The sequence below is a fragment of the Bos taurus genome, chromosome 17 (genome assembly GCF_002263795.3).
Source record: "Bos taurus isolate L1 Dominette 01449 registration number 42190680 breed Hereford chromosome 17, ARS-UCD2.0, whole genome shotgun sequence".
NCBI classification, from domain to species: Eukaryota; Metazoa; Chordata; class Mammalia; order Artiodactyla; family Bovidae; genus Bos; species Bos taurus.
The window spans coordinates 71,864,803-71,885,510 of NC_037344.1; the positions used below are offsets into that span (position 1 = coordinate 71,864,803).

General features: G+C 56.1%; 1 protein-coding gene across 3 annotated transcripts in view; it reads right to left on the reverse strand.

Moving 5' to 3' along the window:
- Positions 1 to 2,274: 2,274 nt before the first annotated feature.
- The window catches only part of LOC531152 (sodium/glucose cotransporter 1-like), a 50,887-nt gene continuing 32,453 nt past the window's right edge, over positions 2,275 to 20,708 (reverse strand). Inside the window, exons 10-15 of one of the 3 annotated variants that reach the window (XM_059876061.1) lie at positions 19,098 to 19,205; positions 17,829 to 18,213; positions 10,517 to 10,685; positions 8,025 to 8,240; positions 6,717 to 6,816; positions 2,275 to 4,721 (exon numbers count right to left, since the gene is read on the reverse strand). In XM_059876061.1, the coding sequence (XP_059732044.1) occupies positions 4,447 to 4,721; positions 6,717 to 6,816; positions 8,025 to 8,240; positions 10,517 to 10,685; positions 17,829 to 18,213; positions 19,098 to 19,205 (1,253 nt within the window). In that variant the 3' untranslated portion in view covers positions 2,275 to 4,446. Of the gene's footprint in view, positions 4,722 to 6,716; positions 6,817 to 8,024; positions 8,241 to 9,696; positions 10,361 to 10,516; positions 10,686 to 17,828; positions 18,214 to 19,097; positions 19,206 to 20,708 lie in introns of those variants that run through there. The other 2 variants (XM_024977320.2, XM_059876062.1) reach the window with 2 other exon arrangements.

A 20,708-nucleotide genomic window follows, 5' to 3' on the forward strand; every position in this document is an offset into this window, starting at 1 on the left:
TCCGAGTGGTGGCACCTGATGGTTCTGTCTCCTCTCTCTCGCCAAGGGGAAATGCCCAGCTTGGGAGGACCAGGCCACAGGCTGACCTCGGGTCTCGGGGACAGGCGGGAGGCCTCTCTGCACCCCCCTGCTGCACTCGAGGCCCCTGGGAGGGCAGAGAGCAGGGACGGGGCGGAGGAGGGGGCTGGACACTCCGGTGAACAGGCCCTTGGGGTGCGGCCCTGCTCGCGGGTCAGCCAGCTTCCCACAGGGGTAGCAGGAAGGCAGGCCACAGGTGCCACCCCTGTGGGCTCCTGCTGGGGGAGGGTGAGTTGTAAGAGGCCCCCTACCTGCACCCCAGGGATGAGTGCTCGGCACAGGGTAGCCCTTAAGGCCTCCCCCTCAAACAGCTGAGCTCCCCAAAGCCAAGTCCCCTAAGTGAGCCTGGGCTGGCCTCCCCCAGCCCTCCCGCTGCTGTCTGCAGGCTAGAGCGTCTGCGGGGATGGGAGGTGACGTGGCGGGGAGGAGAAGCAGGCTGCTAGGATGGGCTTGGTGGGGGGCGGGGAGGCACAGGGGGCCCCAGGGTCCCCCCCAGCCCACCCTGGCTGGCAGTCTGGCTCCATTTCAGGTCTGGACTCGTTGGTCTGGGCTGAGCCAGGGCCTTGCTCTCCAGGACTCACACCAGCTTTTTTTCCCTCGTTCCATCCGCAAACAGCAGCCCCACTTCCTGCGGGAAAGAACCTCCCACAGAACCAGCACCCCCAGGGAGTGAGTGCCTTCCCCAAGTCCTTCCGGGAACTAGGGCCTTCGCTTACCCAGAAGGGACATAGGGACACCTGCCTCCCTGGGGCCCCAGGGATGAGCCCCAAGCAGGCCCCCTTGTTCCGGGAGAGGCCGGCTGCCAGGCCCAGGGGGGCTTTCAGGTTAAGTCTCGTTCTCAGGAAAGGTCCTGTAAGAGGGGCGCTTTGCTCTGAGGGCTCCGTCGGCCTGCCCCGTCGCCCCTCCGCCACGGCGCGCTGGCTCCAGCTCGCCGCCTCCTGGCCACCGAGACCCGTGCACGGGGCCCCTGCCTCCCTGTGGCGGCCGTCCTGGCCCTCCGCCCGGGGCCCTGCTTGCGCCCTGCTGGTCTCCTCTGTAGAAAGACCCCCCTTTCCTAACCTGGCCGATCTGTCCCGCTCTCCTGCACGGTCTCGCCCACCTGGCGGGCTTCCTCTACCAGCTTCCCTTCTCAGCTAGGGCAGCCGGCTGTCTTCTCTCCCTGCAGTCTGAATCGCTAGCGCCAGCTTCTCTCCCGGGTCCCGGCCCCCTACAAGGAACTTACTACCGACCTTTAAATGTCTCCATGCAAGAATTAATACCAACACTTCACCAACTGCTTTAAAACAAAGACAAGAGGCAGGGACACTTCCCAACTCGTTCCATGAGGCTAACATCACTCCCATCCCCAGACCAGGCACAGACCTCACGAGGAAAGAAAACTACAGACCAGTGTCCTCTACGCATATAGACACAAGAACTCAACCAAATATTAGCAAACCAAATCCAGCCGTGTGAGAAAAGCCTTATATACCACGACCAACGGGCATTTCTCCCCATGATGCAAGGTGGGTTCAACGCGTGACGACGAACCAATGGAACAGCGTGCAAAGAGAATAAAGAACAGAAATCACACGGTCACCTTCACAGGTGCAGGAGAAAGCATTTGACAATCCAACACCCGTTTCATAAAAAAAAAAAAAAACCTTAAAACTAAAACAAAAAACTCTCAGCAAAAACATCCCTGGTGCTCCAGGGGTCAAGAACCTGCCTGCCAGTGCAGGGGACGCGGGTCCCAGCCCTAGACTGGGGAGATCCTCCATGCCACAGAGCAACTAAAAAGCCCGTGTGCCAGAGATACTGAGCCCACCTGTCGCAAGTCCTGAAGCCCGCGTGTCCGAGAGCCTGAGCTCTGCATGGGGGAAGCCACCCCAGTGAGAAGCCCATGCAGAACGACTAGAGCGTGGCCCCACTCACTGCAGCTAGAGAGAGCCCAAGCATGGCAGTGAGGGCCCGGCACAGCCAAAAAGAAACACATAAACAAAGCTTGAAAAACTCAGCAACACAGGGATAGGGTGGAATTTCCTCAACATGATAACATCTGCTAACATCATACTCGACCGTGAGACGCTCGATGCTTTTCCTCCAAGATGGGGAGCAAGACAAGGATGTCCGCTGTCACTACCTCAAACTTGACGCTGTACCAGAGGTTCTAGCTGGGGCAGTTTAGGCAACAGAATGAAACAAAAGGCATCCAGGTTGAAAGAAGTTGTCTGTACTTGCAGGTTACATGATTTTATATGTGAAAAAATTCCAAGGAATACACTTAAAAATATAAGAATAAACAAATTTCACTAAGTTACAGGTTCCAAGATCAAGATACAAGTTTTGTTTTTCTGTACCTGAGCAATGACCCATCTGAAAATGCAATTAAAATAAAGGGTAGGGGACTAATAGAAACCGTCGTGTATAAAATAAATAAGCTACAAGGACATACTGTACAACCCAGGAAATGAAACCAACCCTTTGATAATAACTATAAATGGAGTGTGACCTTCCGAAATTATGAATCACTAGGTCACGCACCTGTAACTCACATAATATTGTACATTGACTATATCTCAACTTTTAAAAAAGCCTCATTTACTGTAGCATCAAAAAGAATAAAACACTCAGGAATCAACTTAGATGTGTAAGACTTGAGTGCTGAAGACAAAACACTGTTGAAAGAAGCGAAAGGGGCCCTAAATGAATGGGGGCCATCCCACCTTCACGGATCAGAAAGACCGAACATGGTCAAGGTAGCACAGAGTGTCTTCACGCGACTCGGAGCCCGTGTGCCCGCACGGAGCCTGCCTCGTCCGCGCCTGCTCCCGTCCTGCGGGCCCGGCGTGAGGGCTGGGGCGCCCTTCGCCCATGTGCTCAGGCTGGAGAGCCGTTGCTGGGCCCTCCTTCCAGAAGCCCAGCGACCCAAGCCCCGTCACTTCTGCTTGCTGGCTTCTCTTGGTGCTGATCGGCTCCCTCGTCTTTCCTGCCACTGACTTGCCTGGATCCCTCTAACAGCCTCCCGGTGGGTGTTCTCACCTCCTTTTCACCTCCCCGGCAGCACTCAGCAAACCGGGTCCTATTCCTTCATGGCTGAAGCTTCCAGTGACTCAGGGTCCCAAAGCATGTGAGGCCGGCAGGTCGGGCCCCTTCCCACCTTTGCCCTCCACGCCCCCAGCTCTGCGCCCGGGCCTGCTCACACCCTCGCCCTCCACGGCCCCAGCTCTGCGCCCGGGCCTGCTCACACCCTGTCACTCTGTCGCCCCGCTGGCTCGCTGACCTCCTGCTGTAGTCAAGGGCGGCCTCTTCCCTGGGGCGCCCTGCCGCTGTGCGCGTGTGCAGAGGCCCCTCTACTGGGTTTCCTGACTGAGCTCAGTCTCCTCTTCTGTGGAGTGTGGCTGATCCTGGTCCTTCCACCTGGGCTGGGTCCACCTGGGCTGGGTCCACGGCTTGAAGGTGGTGATGACCCCGGCAGGGAACAGCGGGCCCACCCTCCGCACTGGCCATTCCCACTGGTGCTTCGCTCTGCTTCCCGAGACCATGAGCCCTGCCCGTGACGGTTCCCAGCAGTGCTGGCGCACAGCAGGCACTCAGACATGTCCGCTGAAGGACTGAACGGGGAAAGACGGGCTGGTTCTGACCACACCTTCAGAGGGTGGTTTTTGCAATGCTGGTGGGCCTCCCCCAAACCCCTTTGACGTATCTGAGACTTTTTCTAAAGATTCATTTATTCTGGTCTGAGAAGAAGAAAGAGGACGGGGTGGCTGAGGGCGCCCCTGCAAGGACACAGCCCAGGAGTGGCCTCTACCTGACTGCCAAGGGGATCCAGCCCAGGGCTCGCCTCCCAGGAGCAGGCAGACTGAGAGGGACCAGGCGGAGCTCGGCAACGAGGGATGTTTCCTCTCCACCTGTCCCCAAGGGGCGCAGCCAGACAGAAGCGAGCTGCAGGGAGGCCTGGTCCTCAGGCAGGGACCAGCTCAGCCCACCGCCGTCCAGGCAGGTGCCAACGCCTCTGTCCATGCAAGCCCTGCCTGTGTGACCTTCAGCAGTGGGCTCAGCCCCTGTGGGTGGGCATCTTTGCCAGCAGCGTACCTTTCCAGAGGAGGAGAGGGCACTGCCAGTGGAGGTGGGCACAGGAAGGAAACGGTGGCAGCAAACACAGGCAAGGCTCCCAAGGGTCTCAAGAGGCGAAACGCCAGAGCCAGCGTGGAAGCCAGCGCCTGTGTGCAGCCATCTGAGGGCGTGGCTCAGCGAGCAGAGGAGGCGTGCTCGCCTGCGGGCCCTGCCCTCCGCGGGCCTTGCCGCCCTGGGGCTCAGGGCGCATGCTGGGCGATGTGAGCCCGGCCCCTCATCCGGGGCCGCCCCGGGCCCCCTCCCGCGCGGCCGCTAGTGGAAGTAGATGTGGCAGAGCACCGTGAGCAGCACCAGGAGCAGCCCGCAGAGCCCGAGCGCCTTGCTCCAGAGGAGCCGCTCCTCCGGCGCCTCCCTCTCCTCTGTCCCTCCCGACGTGGCACCGTGCGCCATCCCTTCAGCCATGTCATTCTGCTCCGTCTCAGGCACGCCCACCTCTTCCGGGGCCAGCTTGGGGCTGGGCAGCAACTCCAGGCCACAGAACACGTCCCAGGCCTTCCAGAGGCAGCCCCTGTCCTCTACGAACGTGTCTGGAACCGAGGGGATGGGCACAGTCAGGAGGCCGCACACAGGAGGGGTCTTCCCAGGGTCTGGCGTCTCGTGGGGAGCCCTGAAGGGAGCCCAGTGGACCGGCTCCCCGTGCGGACAGTAAGCCTCAGCCCTGGCTGTGGAGTGCCTCCCACCAGCCTCAGGGGCACAGAGAGTGGAGCTGGGGGATCACGCTCGCCTATCATCAGCAGAGACTTCAGCCAGCCCAGAGCCCAGCTGGCACAGGGCAGGCCTCCCCTGCGGGCCTACACCGAGCCCAGCTCTGCAGGTCCAGGGCAAGAGGCTGCTCCTCGGAGGACAGAAGAGCCCCGCTGCCCTGCTCTCTCTGCTTAGCAGCCCTGGGAGTGTCTTCTCCAGGCAGTACCAGCCTCAAGGCCTGACCCAAGGACCTTCCGGGTCCTTGGAAGGGGAATGGTTTTCTCCAGGAGCAGGGGGAGGCCCAGGAACTATAGGCAAATTTCCATCCGTATCTCTGGGCCAAATCAGTGAAACGCCTCCCTCTGGGGCTTAGCCGTCCTTCTGGTGTCTGGCAGTGCGGCCACGCAGGCCAGCACCACGGCCAGCTCCGAGCGCACACAGCCGGAACGGTGCCCTCCCTGACAACGACAAGCAGTGTGTCCAGCAGTGCGTGCGGCGACCTGCTCTGCGTCTCACTCCCTTGGGCAGCGGCCGCGCCAGCTGTGCCCCGAGGCTGAGGCAGCACCGGGATCGTGGAGCTCGCCGGCCGGTGTTCCAGGGGCCTGTGTCACGGGGGAGGGGCCGCCGCCGGGGACCCCAGAGACGAGGGCCTGCGTGGAGGTGAGAGGCCTGGCCTCTCAGATGCTGTTGTCAGCCGCCAGGCCCAGAGGGCTGACCCCCCATGCGGCCACAACCCAAGGGCTGCCTGAAGGGAGGCGGGACAGGCCAGTGGCCGCGAGCATGTGCTCTGCAGTCAGCCTGCCCGTGCCCGACCTCCCAGCCCCGCCACTGCTGGGTGGTGTGCGGAGCCAGGGCAGACACTTCTGGGTGGGGCCGCAGTCTCCCCATCTGTGAACCAGGACGACAATGGCCTGTCACACCCAGCGGCTGGCACATCCCACATGCACGGCAGGTGTGCACCAGCGTCCTCGTAGTTGTCCACCCACGACTGAGGACAGGACTGCGAGGGGCCCCAGGGACACACCCTGCACATGTGGCCCTGACGAGCAGTTCCCCCGTCCCCCAGGGAGAGCACTCCCGAGAGCCTGGCACCCTCCAGAGACCCGGGGCCGCCTGGCTGTAGGTGTCAGGAGAGGGTCCCTGGCAGGAGTGGAGGTGGGGCCCCAGGACGATGTCCCCCAGACATGCCTGCCACAGCGTCCCCTCGGCCCCCCCGCCCCGGTCCCTGGCTGCAGACTCAGCGCTAATCCCGTTAGGCTTTATCTGCTTGCGTCAGTGCTTCAGGAGATGCAGGTGCCCTCCCCGCGGCCCCACACGCCTCTCTGACCCCCCTGCTGAGCGCTTTCCCCTGGGCCTCCTGGAGACCCGGACCCAAGCCTCTCCTGGACACTCTCCCTGCTGGGACTGAAACTCAGGTGTCCGCAGCGGTGTCCCTGGCGCCCTCGCGGGGGCAGCTGCCCACCACTCCTTGCGGATAACGCCCGCCTGCGCCCAGGAGCCTCTGGCTTGAACCGCTGTGAGAGGTGCCGTGACCCACTGTCCCTCCCCCCACCCCATCCTGGGGCACACGGTGTAATCCGTGCATCCCTCCCGCCCCACCGCAGACACTTCTAGGTTGCCAGACGCTTCTGTTTCTCCGCCCCTCGCTTTGTGCCAGACCCTCCCCCGCTCCCCCTGCACCTGCTGACGCCTCCCACCTCCATATTCCTGGGCCAGAACCCCAGAGAGGGGTCTCAGAGGCATCACGGGGCCTCCGCCTCGAGGCGCTTCTGGGCGTGGAGACCGCGGGCTTGTGGGCGGGAGCAGGCCCCTCCAGTCGCTGGCTTCCGGCCTCTCACCTGGCTGTGCCTGGGGCTCGGGGCTCTTCACCTCTGTGTCCTCGTCCAGGTCCACCCTCTCCTCCTGGCTGTTCCGCAAACTCCAACAGAGGCGGTGGAGCTGAGGGGAGACAAGGGGCCTGTTGCCACCAGGGCCCTATCGTCGGGGTTTATGGTGTCACAGCTGGGCACCAGGGTCTCCAGGGACTGAAAAGAGGTGTGGTCACTGGTTCCAACAAGGGAGGACGGAAGGGGTGGGGAAAGCGTGGCGCTCGGGAACCCCGGGTTTCAGTTCTGGCCTCGCAAAGGGCGAGCTCAGTGTCCTGGGCTGGACACTGGCGGCACGAGGCACATGCTCAGCGCACCTTCCGGCGACCGAGGTCCAGGAAGCTGTGCCCTCCAGGCTGGGAGAAGCGGCCCCGCACCCCTGGTCTGCTGCTCCTGGGTCACCCACAGGGTGGACCCAGGGGCTGATTTCCTGCTGGAAGAACCTCCTGGCTGTCAGAGACGAGCGCTCACACGCAGCCCAGGGGAGGCTTGGCCTGCCTCATCTTGGGTACTCGGTGTCCTGGCCCCGGCAGGGCTCTCCCACTCACACTCTGCAGGTGTCTGCAGGCGCAGAAAGCGGCCGGAGCAGAGGCATGTTCCCGGCCCAGCTCCCGTCCAGACCCCAGGGCGTGGGCCTCACAGGCCCCTCCCTCCAAGCGCCGCCTCCCTTCTCTTCCCCGGACCCTCCCTGCTGGCCTCCAGCTCAGCCAAGCCTGGGGGTCCTGCTGGGCCCACTGGCCACGCCCGTGCAGGTGACACAGCGGCGTCTGCTCAGGCCCAGCAGGCCGCTGGCTGGCTCTGGAGTCACGGACAAGTGACCGCCCTCCTCGGAGCCCAGGCATTTTATACTCCAACTAGAGTGGCAGACGCCTCTTCCTGGGCAGGGCAAGCGGCCGGACAGGAGAAGGGGCGTGCGGGCCGCTGGCCACAGCTCTGCGGGCATTCCTGTCGCCCCACCCCCACCCGCACCCCCACTGGCCAACCGGGCGGCCAGGACGACCCTGCTTCTATGAACTCACACCAGAGTGAGCGACCTCAGCGCTTCACAGAAAATTTGTATTTTGAAAGTCAAACGTCTCACTCTGGGTGAATGCTTCATTGGAGGATCGCCTTTTAGTTCAGCTCTGTGCTTAAGGCAAGGAGGTTACTTGCCTGTTTCTGACCCGTATGTCACCCCGACCCCCAGCCCTCCCGCTTCTCTTCAGCCGCTTTTCTCCCAAGCTGCTCCCAGGACGCAGGGCCCGCAGGTCGGCCCCGGAGCACGCCCACGGCAGCACTCACGTGTTTGTCTGGAATCGGCACGGTGAACATGGAGATGCCCAGGACGGTGATGAGGCTGATGGTGAAGAGGATCATGGCGAAGTAGAGGTAGTGCACGCCGCAGATGATCCGGGGGCACTTCCTGTTCATGGAGCAGCTCCAGGGCCCGTAGGCAAACTCGGACAGCATGCGACAGGAGCCGATCACAAGGCCGCTGGCCAGCCCCCAGAAGGCGCCCTGCAGAGGAGGAGCCCAAGTCACCGGGAGCAGGGTGGCCTGAGCCGAGTCGTCTGGGTCTAAGCTGAGCCCAGCACAGCAAGGGCTTCACACGCCCCGCAGAGCCGTCTCGGCAGCGGGAGACGACACCGCCCGGACAAACAAAGACCGAGAGGCGCGCATGCTCTACCAAGTCCGTCGGAGAACTCAGGGGACACTGGAGACACGTCTAAGTCAGACGATGAAGACGCATCCCAAACAGTGTCCGAGAAGACCTGTCTCGCCTGCTGCGGTGGGGGCACCTCCATCTCCCCAGCTACTCAGGCACAGACCCCAGGAGACGTCCCTGGCCCCTTCCCCCCCAACCCTGCCCTGCCCTCGATCCACCAGTGAGTCATGCTGTCACTCCCACGGAGACCACCTCCGTCACGATCGTCCGCTGTCTCTCACACGGGGACTCCCTTCCTGGTCTCTCCTCGCCCGCAGTCCGAGGAGCCCGCGTGAGCTCTTCGAAGCATGGGTCAGGGAGTGCCCTGTCTCTGCGGAAGCCCTTGTGGCTTCTCCTGGCCGCCCTGAGAAGCAAGGCTCAGCTGCTCCGCTGACCTCACCTGGCTCCGCCCTCCTGTCGGTCCCCTCCAGCCACCAGGCATGCCCTTTCCCTGTCTGCCAGGCCTCTGCATGTGCCCTCTTCCTGCTTTGGTCTCTCCCCAGATCTCGGTGGTTCTGGCTCGCCCTTCGGGATGCAGGTTCTAGGCCACTTTCTTAGGAGAAATCTCCTCCCACGACCTTGGCTGATGTCCTTGTGCCCCACGCCCTGCCCCCAGCATCTGCCCTGCTCACCTCCATGCTTCTTTACTTTCCCCTCCCCTTCTTTACTTTTAAGCAGCACTACCCCACTCTCAGAAATCCTATCTGTTCACTGGGTATCGTCTGTCTCCTCCACAGAGACACCGTACTCCTCAGCCTAAGGACTTGGACTTGGAGCCAGTCTCAGGGACGGCTGGATGTCGGAGGAGGCAGAGGATGCAGTGTGTGCGGGAAGAGTCCTGGAGAAAGAACTGAAACCAAAGGCCAGGAGAGTGGTCCACAGGCCCCACTTATTGAAGGAGACGTGCAGGAAAGGGAAGACCGAGGGACAGATGAGGGTGAGAGAGAGGGCCTGGAGAAGTTCTCCAGGCCAAGCAAGGGACCCACAACATGCTGTAACCTTGGACCAGGGTAGCCGGAGAGCCACTGACAAGCTCCCCAGTTTCCCTTGGTGGCAGCCCCAACACCCCGAGAGTGACTCAGAGGTGGGAGGCAGACCGTTCTGACCGCCTGCTCCTCTTGCCCACGCCCCTCCCAAGCAAGCACAGGGAGGAGCATTTTCAGAACCCAGACGCCCCCTCACCCCATTCTTGGTGCTAAACTGAGTCCTGGTGAGCTGAGCCGTGGCTTGGTGGTAAAGAATCCACGCCAATGCACGAGACTCAGGTCTCATGTAGGTTTAATCCTTGGGTTGGGAAGATCTCCTGGAGAAGGAAACGGCAACCTACTGCAGTATTTTTGTCTGGAAAATCCCATGGACAGAGGAGCCTGGTGGGCTACAGTCCACGGGGGTCACAAAGAATCAGACACAACTGAGTGACTGAGCGTGCACCCACAAGCTGAGCAGAGCAGAAAGCTCTAGCCAACTGGCCTGGAGGACTGAACACCTGGCCTGAGCCTGCAGGAGGCAGCAGCCAGATGGAGGTGGACAAAGAGTCTCACGGCAAAGCAAAGACTCCGTGGGGAAGGACAGGGGCCACAGAGGGCAGGGGACAGGCAGTTAGCACTGCACGTGACCAGCAGCACCCAGGCCCGGGGGCTGCATGCGGAGCGGCCAGGGCTGGTGGGCAGGCAGGAGCCAGGTCTCAGAGGCGCTGAGCTCAGAATGCGTGCAAGGCAGGAGAAACAAGTCAGGATGTGACTCAACTAACCAGTGAAAACGTTCTGGCAAACCGTGCTTCCAGTCTTACGGGTGAGATGATCGAACCGTTAGTCGGGACCTTTATCTAGTACTACATGTGGTGAAGAGATGGTCTTCGTGAAGGGAAGGTGGTAGGAGCCTGGGCTGAACATCCCCCTGAGCGTCTGACATCTCTGAGCAGGAAAGCATCCTCCTGCAGAGGCCAACAGCAGAGGGCCCTCCTGCGGCTAGACAAGCGTGCAGGAGGGCCCCACGCGCTCTGCCCCGTGCAAGGCAGGGCCGGAGGCGGGCGGCCTTGGGAGGGCGGAGCCTGCTCCCGCCCGCCCACCCCGCGGTGTGAGCCACCTACCTGCTCAGTGACCCTCTTGCAGAAGACGGCCAGCAGGAACGTGGCGGCCACGGGCGGCGTCAGGTAGCTGAGCAGCGTGTGCATGTACTCAAACAGCTGCTCCCTGTGAGCCACCTGCAGGGCGGGCACCCAGGCGACCGAGACGGCGAGCAGGACTATAACAAAGAGCCTGCAAGTTCAACCGAAGGTCAGCGACACTGAGGGGTTTGTGCTTGTCTGTTTAACCTGCCAATAGAACACCTGCAAACCATAAACTATGAGCTAGTTCTGATCACTCCTTAGGGTACATTTGGATGCCCGTTCCTTAAGTGTGGCAGAGGAGACAGCATACCCCTAAACACTAACGGGGCCCGAGGGTTCTTAAAACCCCTTCAACTTCTGGACTGGATCGTGCGTAGATTTTCATCACATTTGGAGGGTGTGTCTTGAGGTGGTCATGCTTACAATATACAGTACATGGGAAACGTTACTTCCTTGAGGGATAACGCACTTGTACACACTTCAGATGGAGCAGTGATGTGCCTGACTTTACAGACTGCTGTCAGCTCCCTTACGCCCTCGGCTGCTCATGCGGGAAACTGCCCAACAGTCCACAACGAGCAACCAAGCAACTGGTGAGAGACAGAAAAGGCTGAGTAAAGATTCCATTGCCTGCAGAGGGAACCGCCTAGGGCTTTCCACTGAAAGCAGAGAGTGTGTCCGGGACTAAGAATTCGCTACACGACTAGAGAAAACTGACGCAGAGTCACACTGCTGCTGCTGCTGCTAAGTCACGTCAGTCGTGTCCGACTCTGTGTGACCCATAGACGGCAGCCCACCAGGCTCCCCGTCCCTGGGATTCTCCAGGCAAGAACACTGGAGTGAGTTGCCATTTCCTTCTCCAATGCGTGAAAGTGAAAAGTGAAAGGGAAGTTGCTCAGTCGTGTCCAACTCCTAGCGACCCCATGGACTGCAGCCTACCAGGCTCCTCCGTCCATGGGATTTTCCAGACAAGAGTACTGGAGTGGGGTGCCATTGCCTTCTCCGCAGAGTCACACTGACCAAGCATGAATGCCAGGCCCCCTGTGTCAGCCTAGAGGGGTGGGGTGGGGACGGAGACGGGAGGGAGGTTCACAAGAAGGGGAGACGTGTATACCTATGCCTGATTCATGCTGAGGTTTGACAGAAAACAACAAGATTCCATAGAGCAATTATCCTTCAATAAAAATTAAATTAATTTGAAAAAAAAAAGAGGCCTCCTTAAGTTCAAGGGAATCGGCTAGGAATTTACCTGCATACTTGAACAAAAGCCAATATTCTTCAGAGGAACATGATCCAGAATTTCTACTATTATCTACAATGTTAAGTATATAATACAACTTTTCTATGAATGGGGAGAAGAAAGAAAATGTAAACTACAGTCAAGGAAAACAGACGTCAAAAGAAATCAACCCCAAGATGGTTCAGGTATTAAAATGACCAAAGGCTTCAAAGCAACTACTACAGTTATCTTAAAGAATTTGGACGAAATGATAGTTATGAGTGAATAGATGGGAAATCAAGGCAGAAAATGGAATACTAGAGAAAATTTTAAAACCAACAAAACAGACACTCCAGAACTAGAATTCCAGTTGAAAATATGAAATGAAAAATTCACAGGTTGGCCTTAACAGTAAATTGGAAATGGCAGAAGAAAGGGCCAATATCCTCAAGGGAGACTGATGAAAATCGAAACTGAAGAACACAGAGAAAAAAATTTTAAAAATAAACAGTGCCTCCATGAGCTGTGGACAATATCAAAAGGCTAATATGTGTGTAAGCAGAAGAGGGACGCAGCAGACAGACATGCAGAGAGATAATGGTCAACAATTCCCCCGATCTGGTGAAAAACATTAATTTGCAGATTAAGAATTTCAGCAAAACCCAACCAGCACATCCATAACAAAACTGCTGAAAACCAAAAATGAAGAGAAAATTGTAAAAATCCAGGAAAGAAGACGCATTACATACACAGAGCAGTACTATGAATTATAGATGACTTCTGGTCAGAAAGAAGAGGAACTTGGACAACTTTAACAGCAGCAATAACAGAATTACAAATGCACAAGGACCTGATAAACATTGTTCCAAAGAAGATACTCAGATGGCCGACGGGCACATGAAAAGGCGCTCAGCACCACTCATCAGGGAGAGGCAAGAACTACAGCGAGGTGCCGTCTCATACCCGCTAGAAGGGCTGCCGCCAGAAAGACAGAAAGACGAGAGATGACACGAGCCGGTGGGGAGGGGAGAAAGGGGCGCGGGGACGCTGGTGCGAGCGTAAGCTGGTGCAGCCGCTACGGAAAACAGGACGGAGGCGCCTCAAGAAACCGAAAAGGGAACTGCAGCTCAGGCTAGTTCCAGTAGTCGCCCAGTCCTGTCTGACTCTTTGCGACCCCATGGACTGCAGCACTCCAGGCCTCCCTGTTCATCACCAACTCTCAGAGCTCACTCCCACTCATGTCCATCGAGTCGGTGATGCCATTCAACCATCTCATCCTCTGTCGTCCCCTTCTCCTCCCGCCTTCAATCTTTCCCAGCATCAGGGTGTTTTCCAATGAGTCAGTTCTTTGCATCAGGTGGCCAAAGTACTGGAGTTTCAGCTTCAGCATCAGTCCTTCCAATGAATATTCAGAACTGATTTCCTTTAGGACTGACCAGTTTGATCTCCTTGCTGTCCAAGGGACTCTGAAGAGTCTTCTCCAACACCACAGTTCAAAAGCACCAATTCTTCATCACTCAGCTTTCTTTATAGTCCAACTCTCACATCCATACATGACCACTGGAAAAACCACAGCCTTGACTAGACGGACATTTGTCAGCAAACTAATGTCTCTTTTTAATATGCTGTCTAGGTTGGTCATAGCTTTTCTTCCAAGGACCAAGTGTCTTTTAATTTCACGGCTGCAGTCACCATCTGCAGTGATTTTCGAGCCCAAGAAAATAAAGTCTCTCACTGTTTCCACTGTCTCTCATCTATTTCCCATGAAGTGGCAGGACCGGATGCCGTGATCTTAGTTTTCTGAATGTTGAGTTTTAAGCCAACTTCTTCACTCTCTTCTTTCACTTTTATGAAGAGGCTCTTCTTCACTTTCTGCCAGAAGGGTGGTGTCAGCTACATATCTGACGTTATTGATATTTCTCCCGGCAATCTTGATTCCAGCTTGTGCTTCCTCCAGCCCAGTGTTTCTCATGATGTACTCTGCATATAAGTTAAAAAAGCAGGGTGACAATATACAGCCTTGACGAACTCCTTTTCCTGTTTGGAACCAGTCTGTTCCATGTCCAGTTCAAACTGTTGCTTCCTGACCTGCATACAGGTTTCTCAAGACGCAGGTCAGGTGTTCTGGTATTCCCATCTCTTTCAGAATTTCCCACAGTTTATTGTGATCCACACAGTCAAAGGCTTTGGTGTAGCCAATAAAGCAGAAGTGGATATTTTTCTGGAACTCTCTTGCTTTTTTGATGATCCAGCAGATGTTGGCCATTTGATCTCTGGTTCCTCTACCTTTTCTAAATCCCACTTGAACATCTGGAAGTTCATGGTTCAGGTACTGTTGAAGCCTGACTTGGAGAATTTTGAGCATTACTTTGCTAGCGTGTGAGATGAGTGCAAACGTGTGGTAGTTTGAACATTCTTTGGCATTGCCCTTCTTTGGGATTGGAATGAAAACTTAACTTTTCCAGTCATGTAGCCATTGCTGAGTTTTCCAAAATTTGCTGGCACATTGACTGCAGCACTTTAACAGCTTCATCTTTTAGGATTTGAAATAGCTCAACTCGAATTTCATCACCTCCACTAGCTTTGTTCATAGTGATGCTTCCCAAGGCCCACTTGACTTCACATTCCAGGATGTCTGGCTCTGGGTGAGCGATCAGACAATTGTAGTTATCTGGGTCATTAAGATCTTTTTTGTATAGTTCCTCTGAGTATTCTTGCTACCTCTTCTTAATATCTTCTGCTTCTGTTAAGTCCGTACCATTTCTGTCCTTTATTGTGCCCATCTTTGCATGAAGTACCACATGACCTGGTGATTCCACTTCTGGGTATATATCGAAAGGAAACACGGATCGCTACCTTGAAGAGATCGCTGTACACTTTACCTGTTTTTAATAGCCAGGACATAGGAAAGCCTAAATGTCTGTCAACAGGTGAATGAATAAAGAATACGTGGTACATGTACACAGCCTATTTTTTTCTTTTCTGTTTCCCCCCACACTTCAAGGCATGTGAGATCTGTTCCCTGACCAGGGATTCAACGTGAGCCCCTGCATTGGCACCAGAGTCTTAACCACTGGGCCACCAGGGAAAGCGCTCGATCGTTTTCTGTTCAACCTCGCTTTCGCTTAATTTTTATTCTTCTGACTTCTTTTGGGCTAATCAAATATTTTATTGGCTAGTTCATATTTTACTGACTTGTTACACATCCTTGAACTGTCCTTATATCGCTCAGTCTAGAGGCCACACATGCACCCTTGACACGCCTCAGTCTGGTACCAGAGAGCCTGAGGCTGTTTACACTCCGTGCAGCCCCTTCTCGCTCCCTCTGGGATTCCTGGTGTGTCCTGCCCCCGTGTTGCTGCCCCACGGACGTCTTTGCTTACTGCTGTCAGCACCCGCTCTCTTCCATGTCCCATATACTCACCCTTTATGGTACTCTCCATCCTTCTCTGAAGGTCAGTCTTCCATCCGGGTTATTTTTCCTGCAGCCTAAGACTCCCCTTTCAGTTCAGTTCAGTTCAGTCGCTCAGTCGTGTCCGACTCTTTGCGACCCCATGAATCGCAGCACGCCAGGCCTCCCTGTGCATCACCAACTCCCAGAGTTCACTCAGACTCAAGTCCATCGAGTCAGTGATGCCATCCAGCCATCTCATCCTCTGGCGTCCCCTTCTCCTCCTGCCACCAATCCCTCCAGCATCAGAGTCTTTTCCTTTGGTATTTCTTATCATGAAATTCCAATGGAATACATTCTCTCAACTTGCATTTATCAGAAAACATGTTTGTTTCACTTTCACTCTGGAGGCTATTCTGATGGGTACTGAACTTCAGGTGGGCAGTGTGTTCCTAGCACTTGAGGATGTCATCCCACTGTCTCCCAGCCTCCACAGTTTCTGCTGAAAACTCCACTATGCGTCTCTGTCGCCCTTTTGGAGGCGATGCGATTCACTTCCTTCTGGCTGCTCTACAGGCCTCCTGTCTCCATCTCCAGCAGCTGCACCACCACACGGTCTGGGTACGGTCTCCTTTGGATCTATCCTGCCGGAGATCTGTGCGATTTCTTGCATCTCTGGATAGCTGTCCAGACATTTGGAACATTCTTGGTTGTCATCTTTTCGAAATGGCTTCTGCGGTCACACATATATAATCCCAGAGACATAACGTATCACAGCCATCTGTGTCCCCCGTGCGCCTTTTTTCTTCATGCTTTATTTTGGATATTGCTGACTGACCCATTTTCAAGCCACTTACTGTGTCTTCTGCTTCAGCCAATCCCTTGTTAACCCATCGAGCTGTCTTCTTTTCTAACTCATTCGTTTGGCTGCGTCATTGTTCGCTGCAGCGCACAGGGTCTCTGTGTAACGTAGGATCCTTCATAGCGCGTGGGCTTAGTTACCCTGAGGTATGTGGGGTCCCTGACCAGGGATCAAGCCTGCCTCCCCCGCTTTGCGAGGGGGATTCTTAACCACTGGACGAGCAGGGAAGTCTCCACCACTGAGTTCTTAATTTCAGATACTTGTTTTTCAATTCTAGACCTCCTCATTTTTACAAATTCTAATTCTTTGGGAAAGTTCCCAATTCTTTGCATCTATTTTCTTGTACATATTAACCCTGGTTATTTCAAAGTCTTTGTCTGCTAGCTTCACCTGTAGGCCTACATTCACACGTATGATCCGCTGCATTTCACACATGTGGTAGTATAAATACAGCGGTGAGCAGGGACATTCTCTCCTCTTTTCTTTCTAGCTCCATCAGACATGACTTGATTTTTAGGGTGATACAGATATATTTTACTGGGTTGAAAGGTACCTACTTTATGAAATACTTTTTCATCATCTGGATATATATGATTTTCCTCTTTTGATCCATTAATACGGTGAGGTGTGTTACCACACTTTCTAATATTGAACCACTCTTGCACTTCTGGAAAATAACCACAGCTGGCAATGAAATGTCATTCTGTTCTTTTTAGTATTTTGTTGGATTTGTGTCCACTATTTTATTAACCATTTTTGCATTGGTATTTAACAGTGAGATGAGGCTTTAGTTTTAATTTCTTCTGTGCTGTACTTGTTAGGTTTTGGCATCAATATTTTGAGCTTTATAAAATGAGTATGTCTTCTCTTTCTCCCCATGTCCTATAACAATTTACATAAAACTTGTATCTGTTTCTTAAAGTTTCTCACAAAAGTGCTTTTTAAAGAGTGAAATGCTAATCAAAATGTCACAGCAACCTCAATTTGCAGGGGTCACACAGGTAAGACAGTGAGCAAGAGGCGCGGAGCGCAGAGAGCATTTGAGGTTCAACGCAGGCCAAGTTCAGCGTGTGGGGCTCGAGGTGGGTCACCCTACGGAGATGACAAGGCCTATGTCTGCACGTTCGTACCCCTGTGTTATGCCCAGCATTTGTGGCCTCCTGGTGGATGGTGTAGCCCTGAGACGGGTGAGTTCTGCTTACCACGTGGTCAGGCAGACCAGCTCCCTTTTCTGAGCCACTACCCCCATTTGTACAGTAAGAACAGGAACTAAAATTTACCTTTAAAGGCTGTCCTGAGGACTTAGAGAGACCCTGGAATAATGAAACACGCTCGTTCATAAGGACTACTTTGGGGGTACGTTAATAAACTATGCTCATTATCACTGTCTCACCACTTAATTTTCTCCCAAGTATAAACACTTCCCTTTGTGATTATAAAAGCAATACATCTTCACTGCAAAACTGCAACAAAAACAAACAGCACCATACCACGTGTAAAAGCGCTAGCTCTACACACAGTTCAGCTCAGTCGCTCAGTCGTGTCCGACTCCTTGCGACCCCATGAGCCCCAGCACGCCAGGCCTCCCCGTCCATCACCAACTCCCGGAGTTTACTGAAGCTCATGTCCATTGAGTCGGTGATGCCATCCAACCATCTCATCCTCTGTCGTCGCCTTCTCCTCCCACCTTCGATCTTTCCCAGCATCAGGCTCTTTTCTACTGAGTCAGTTCTGAGAGCCTAAATGTATAACGTAATGAGTTATCGGGGGCATCATTTCACTGACAGCAGAAACCCGTGAGATTAGAGGAGTACTTCACCTTCCTGTTATCATGAGCTCCTTTTTAGTGGCCGTCGGCCGCATCTGGGGGTAGATGTCCATGGTGAACACGGCGCTGGCACTACTGTATACGGCAGTCAGGGAGGACATGAGGGAGGCCCAGAGGGCGGACACCACCAAGCCGCGGACGCCTGCGGGAGAAGGACACCGCCTGGGCCTCCAGCTCCCCGGCCGCCCCAGGAGGTGCCCGAAGCCTGCCGAGGAGCATTCCCACACGCTGAATCTCGCGCAGGGTGGCAGTCCAGCCAAGATGGGTCCATGCATGAAGCCTGCCCTTGCTCGGTGACAAGCCTCGCAGTCTCCGGCTGGGTCCTTATAACCAGAGTGGTCACTCTGGACATCAGCCTGACGGCCCCCCTGCAGCCCTGTAGAAAGGAAACCACCGCTGTCCCCCTTTAACACATGAGACCCAGAGGGCCAGGCCATTAAGCAAGTGACGCGGCTCCTGGGCCTCACCGTTCCCACCTGCAAGGTGGGTTTAAAAGCGCTTCCCACACAGGGCTGTTTTTACGGTGAAGACAGCACCCAACACCAGGCAAGCACCCAGCAGACGCTAGCTGTAAACACGACGAGCTCAGCTTCTGGACTGAAAGGCTGCTCAGCAGCAGGGACTTCTGTGAGTGAGTCCCTCCTGCAGTCAGGAGAGCCTGGCGGGTAACAGAGCCCGTGCAATAGTGCCCCCCACCCCGATTCACCAGGGACGTGGGCCAGGCCACGCAGCCCTCCCATTGCCCCACGGCCCAGGCCGCAGCACCCGCGCACAGACAGAGGCTCAGCTGGAGAAGCCAGGTAACCTCCTTCCTGAGCTGTGGGGCGGCTGGCGCTTCCTTCAGTGGGAGCTGTCTACATCGTATTTCAGGGGAATCAATGTCTCCATGTTGTTGGCCTGCTGGTACACAAAGCTAACGTGGAATTTTAAGAAGCCTGTACTCTTGGCTTGGCTCCTCTGGAAGTGGGGAAGCAGGTGAGAGGAAAGCCACCCCTCTGTCGTCCCACTGGCCCGAGCTCCCTGCCAGCGGGATGCCGCCTTGCTCCCCTGTGTCTCCAGGAACCATCTGTGGTGGCAGCGTGGGGAGGGTACAGGCTCGGTGGGTGCAGATGCCCGTGAGACCCGAGAGTCCAAGTGAGGAAGCAAGAGGAGGCCCCGAGGCTCCAGCGACGCAGAGGGCCTCTGCCACAGCCTCACCTCCCCTGGGGCCCTTACTTCGGACCGTCCGCTCCCGGCCCCGGGCGCAGCTCCACTGCTTACCGCTAGGCAGAAGCTCCACCACCAGCAGGGGGTAGGCGATGGGGCTGCAGCTGGCCTGCATGCCACAGTACTTCTTACACTCTGAAGGCACAACACACGCCACCTCATCTGCAAAGAGAGACAATCACACCAGCACAGGGCCCGGCTCACCAGGAGCTCGGGGTGGAGGGATGGTCGCACCAGCACGGGGCCCGGCTCACCAGGGGCTCAGGGTGGAAGTCGGGGGAGGCGGGGCTTCTGCCAGTTCACCGTTTAACCCGCAGCCAGTCCTGAGACCCCAACAAGCCTTCCGGTAACCCAGTCGGGTGTTGGAAAAGCAAACAATAATTCAGCCTCACACTGACTGGAGGGCCACTCGACCTTCTCCCTTCGTCTCGCAGGGGCTGTTATTTCAGAGGGTGTGGGGAGAAATGTGGACAAAGGCAAGTAAATAAGGGAAAGTGATGGGCCATCGAGAGCTTAAATGGGATAAAAAGCTACCACCTGAGAGAAAAGCAGAAACGAGGAATCCTCGTGGACTAGGAAGAGGCAGGTAGGCCTAGATTCACTCGGAGAGCAAGCAGTTTCACAGGGGAGGTCGGGGGAGCACGGGAAAACCAAGGGGCAGCTTGTCCTCTGCCTGGCCCCACCCCCGGCCAGCAGGCCCCCAGTCCCCCTCAGTGTGGTCCGAGAAGGGCCCCCGGGCCCCTGGCCATTCTGGACATGCCTTCCCCCACAGGGACCAGCCCCTGCCACTCAAGTGGGCTCCCTGAGGCTCGCCTGGCATTTATGCCCAGGCGCAGAAAGGAAGCACTCTTTCCGGGGCTTTCTGGGCTGGAGGCTGGAAGCCTGGCGCCACTGGTGGTCAACTCACAGCAGAGAGAGACTGCGAGAAGGCCAGCTCAAAGGAGGTAAAACGCACATCATTTTCAGTCTAGAGCCCTAATGAACACGGGGACCGCCACAGCAGACCAGACTGACGAACCACCAACGTGGGGGCGTGCAAACCCCGGCTCTGGCCGCCTGAGACCCAGAATCTAGGCCAGAGGCCTTCGCGTTACTGGAAAGCCACCCTCTCCCAGGAAGCGGGTGGAGGCCCAGCTTTCGTGCTGAGCGCCCCTCTGGCTCTATTCAAATCCCAGGCGTGTGGATACCATCGCAGAGTCTGGCTCTTTCTAGGACTGAGAACAAGTGGTCCCAGGCCCTCGCCTCCCAGGCCCCAGTGCAGTCCCCAGGGCACCTGGTGGGTAGGTAGAGGTGGGGGGGGCGGGCTGGGGAGGCTGGCTCTTCCTGCATCCTGCTGCCCTCCACCACCCCCCAAGCCACCTCTAGAGTCCAGGAGTTGCAGGATTCTGCCCAGTCTTCCTCCTCAATAGGTGGGGTGGTCTGTGCTGTGCAGGGGGACTGTGGAGGCAGGCTGCCAAGCCCAGGGGACTCGGGTCCTAGGGAGCATGGAGGAGGGGACTATTTTTTTTTATATAGTTTACAAACTTTTTTTTTAACGCGGATCATTTTTTGAAGTCTTCACTGAATGTGTTACGACACTACTTCTGTTTGTGTTTTGGTTTTCTGGCTGAGAGGCACCGGGGATCTCAGCTCCCTGACCAGGGACCGAACCTATGCTGGAGGGCA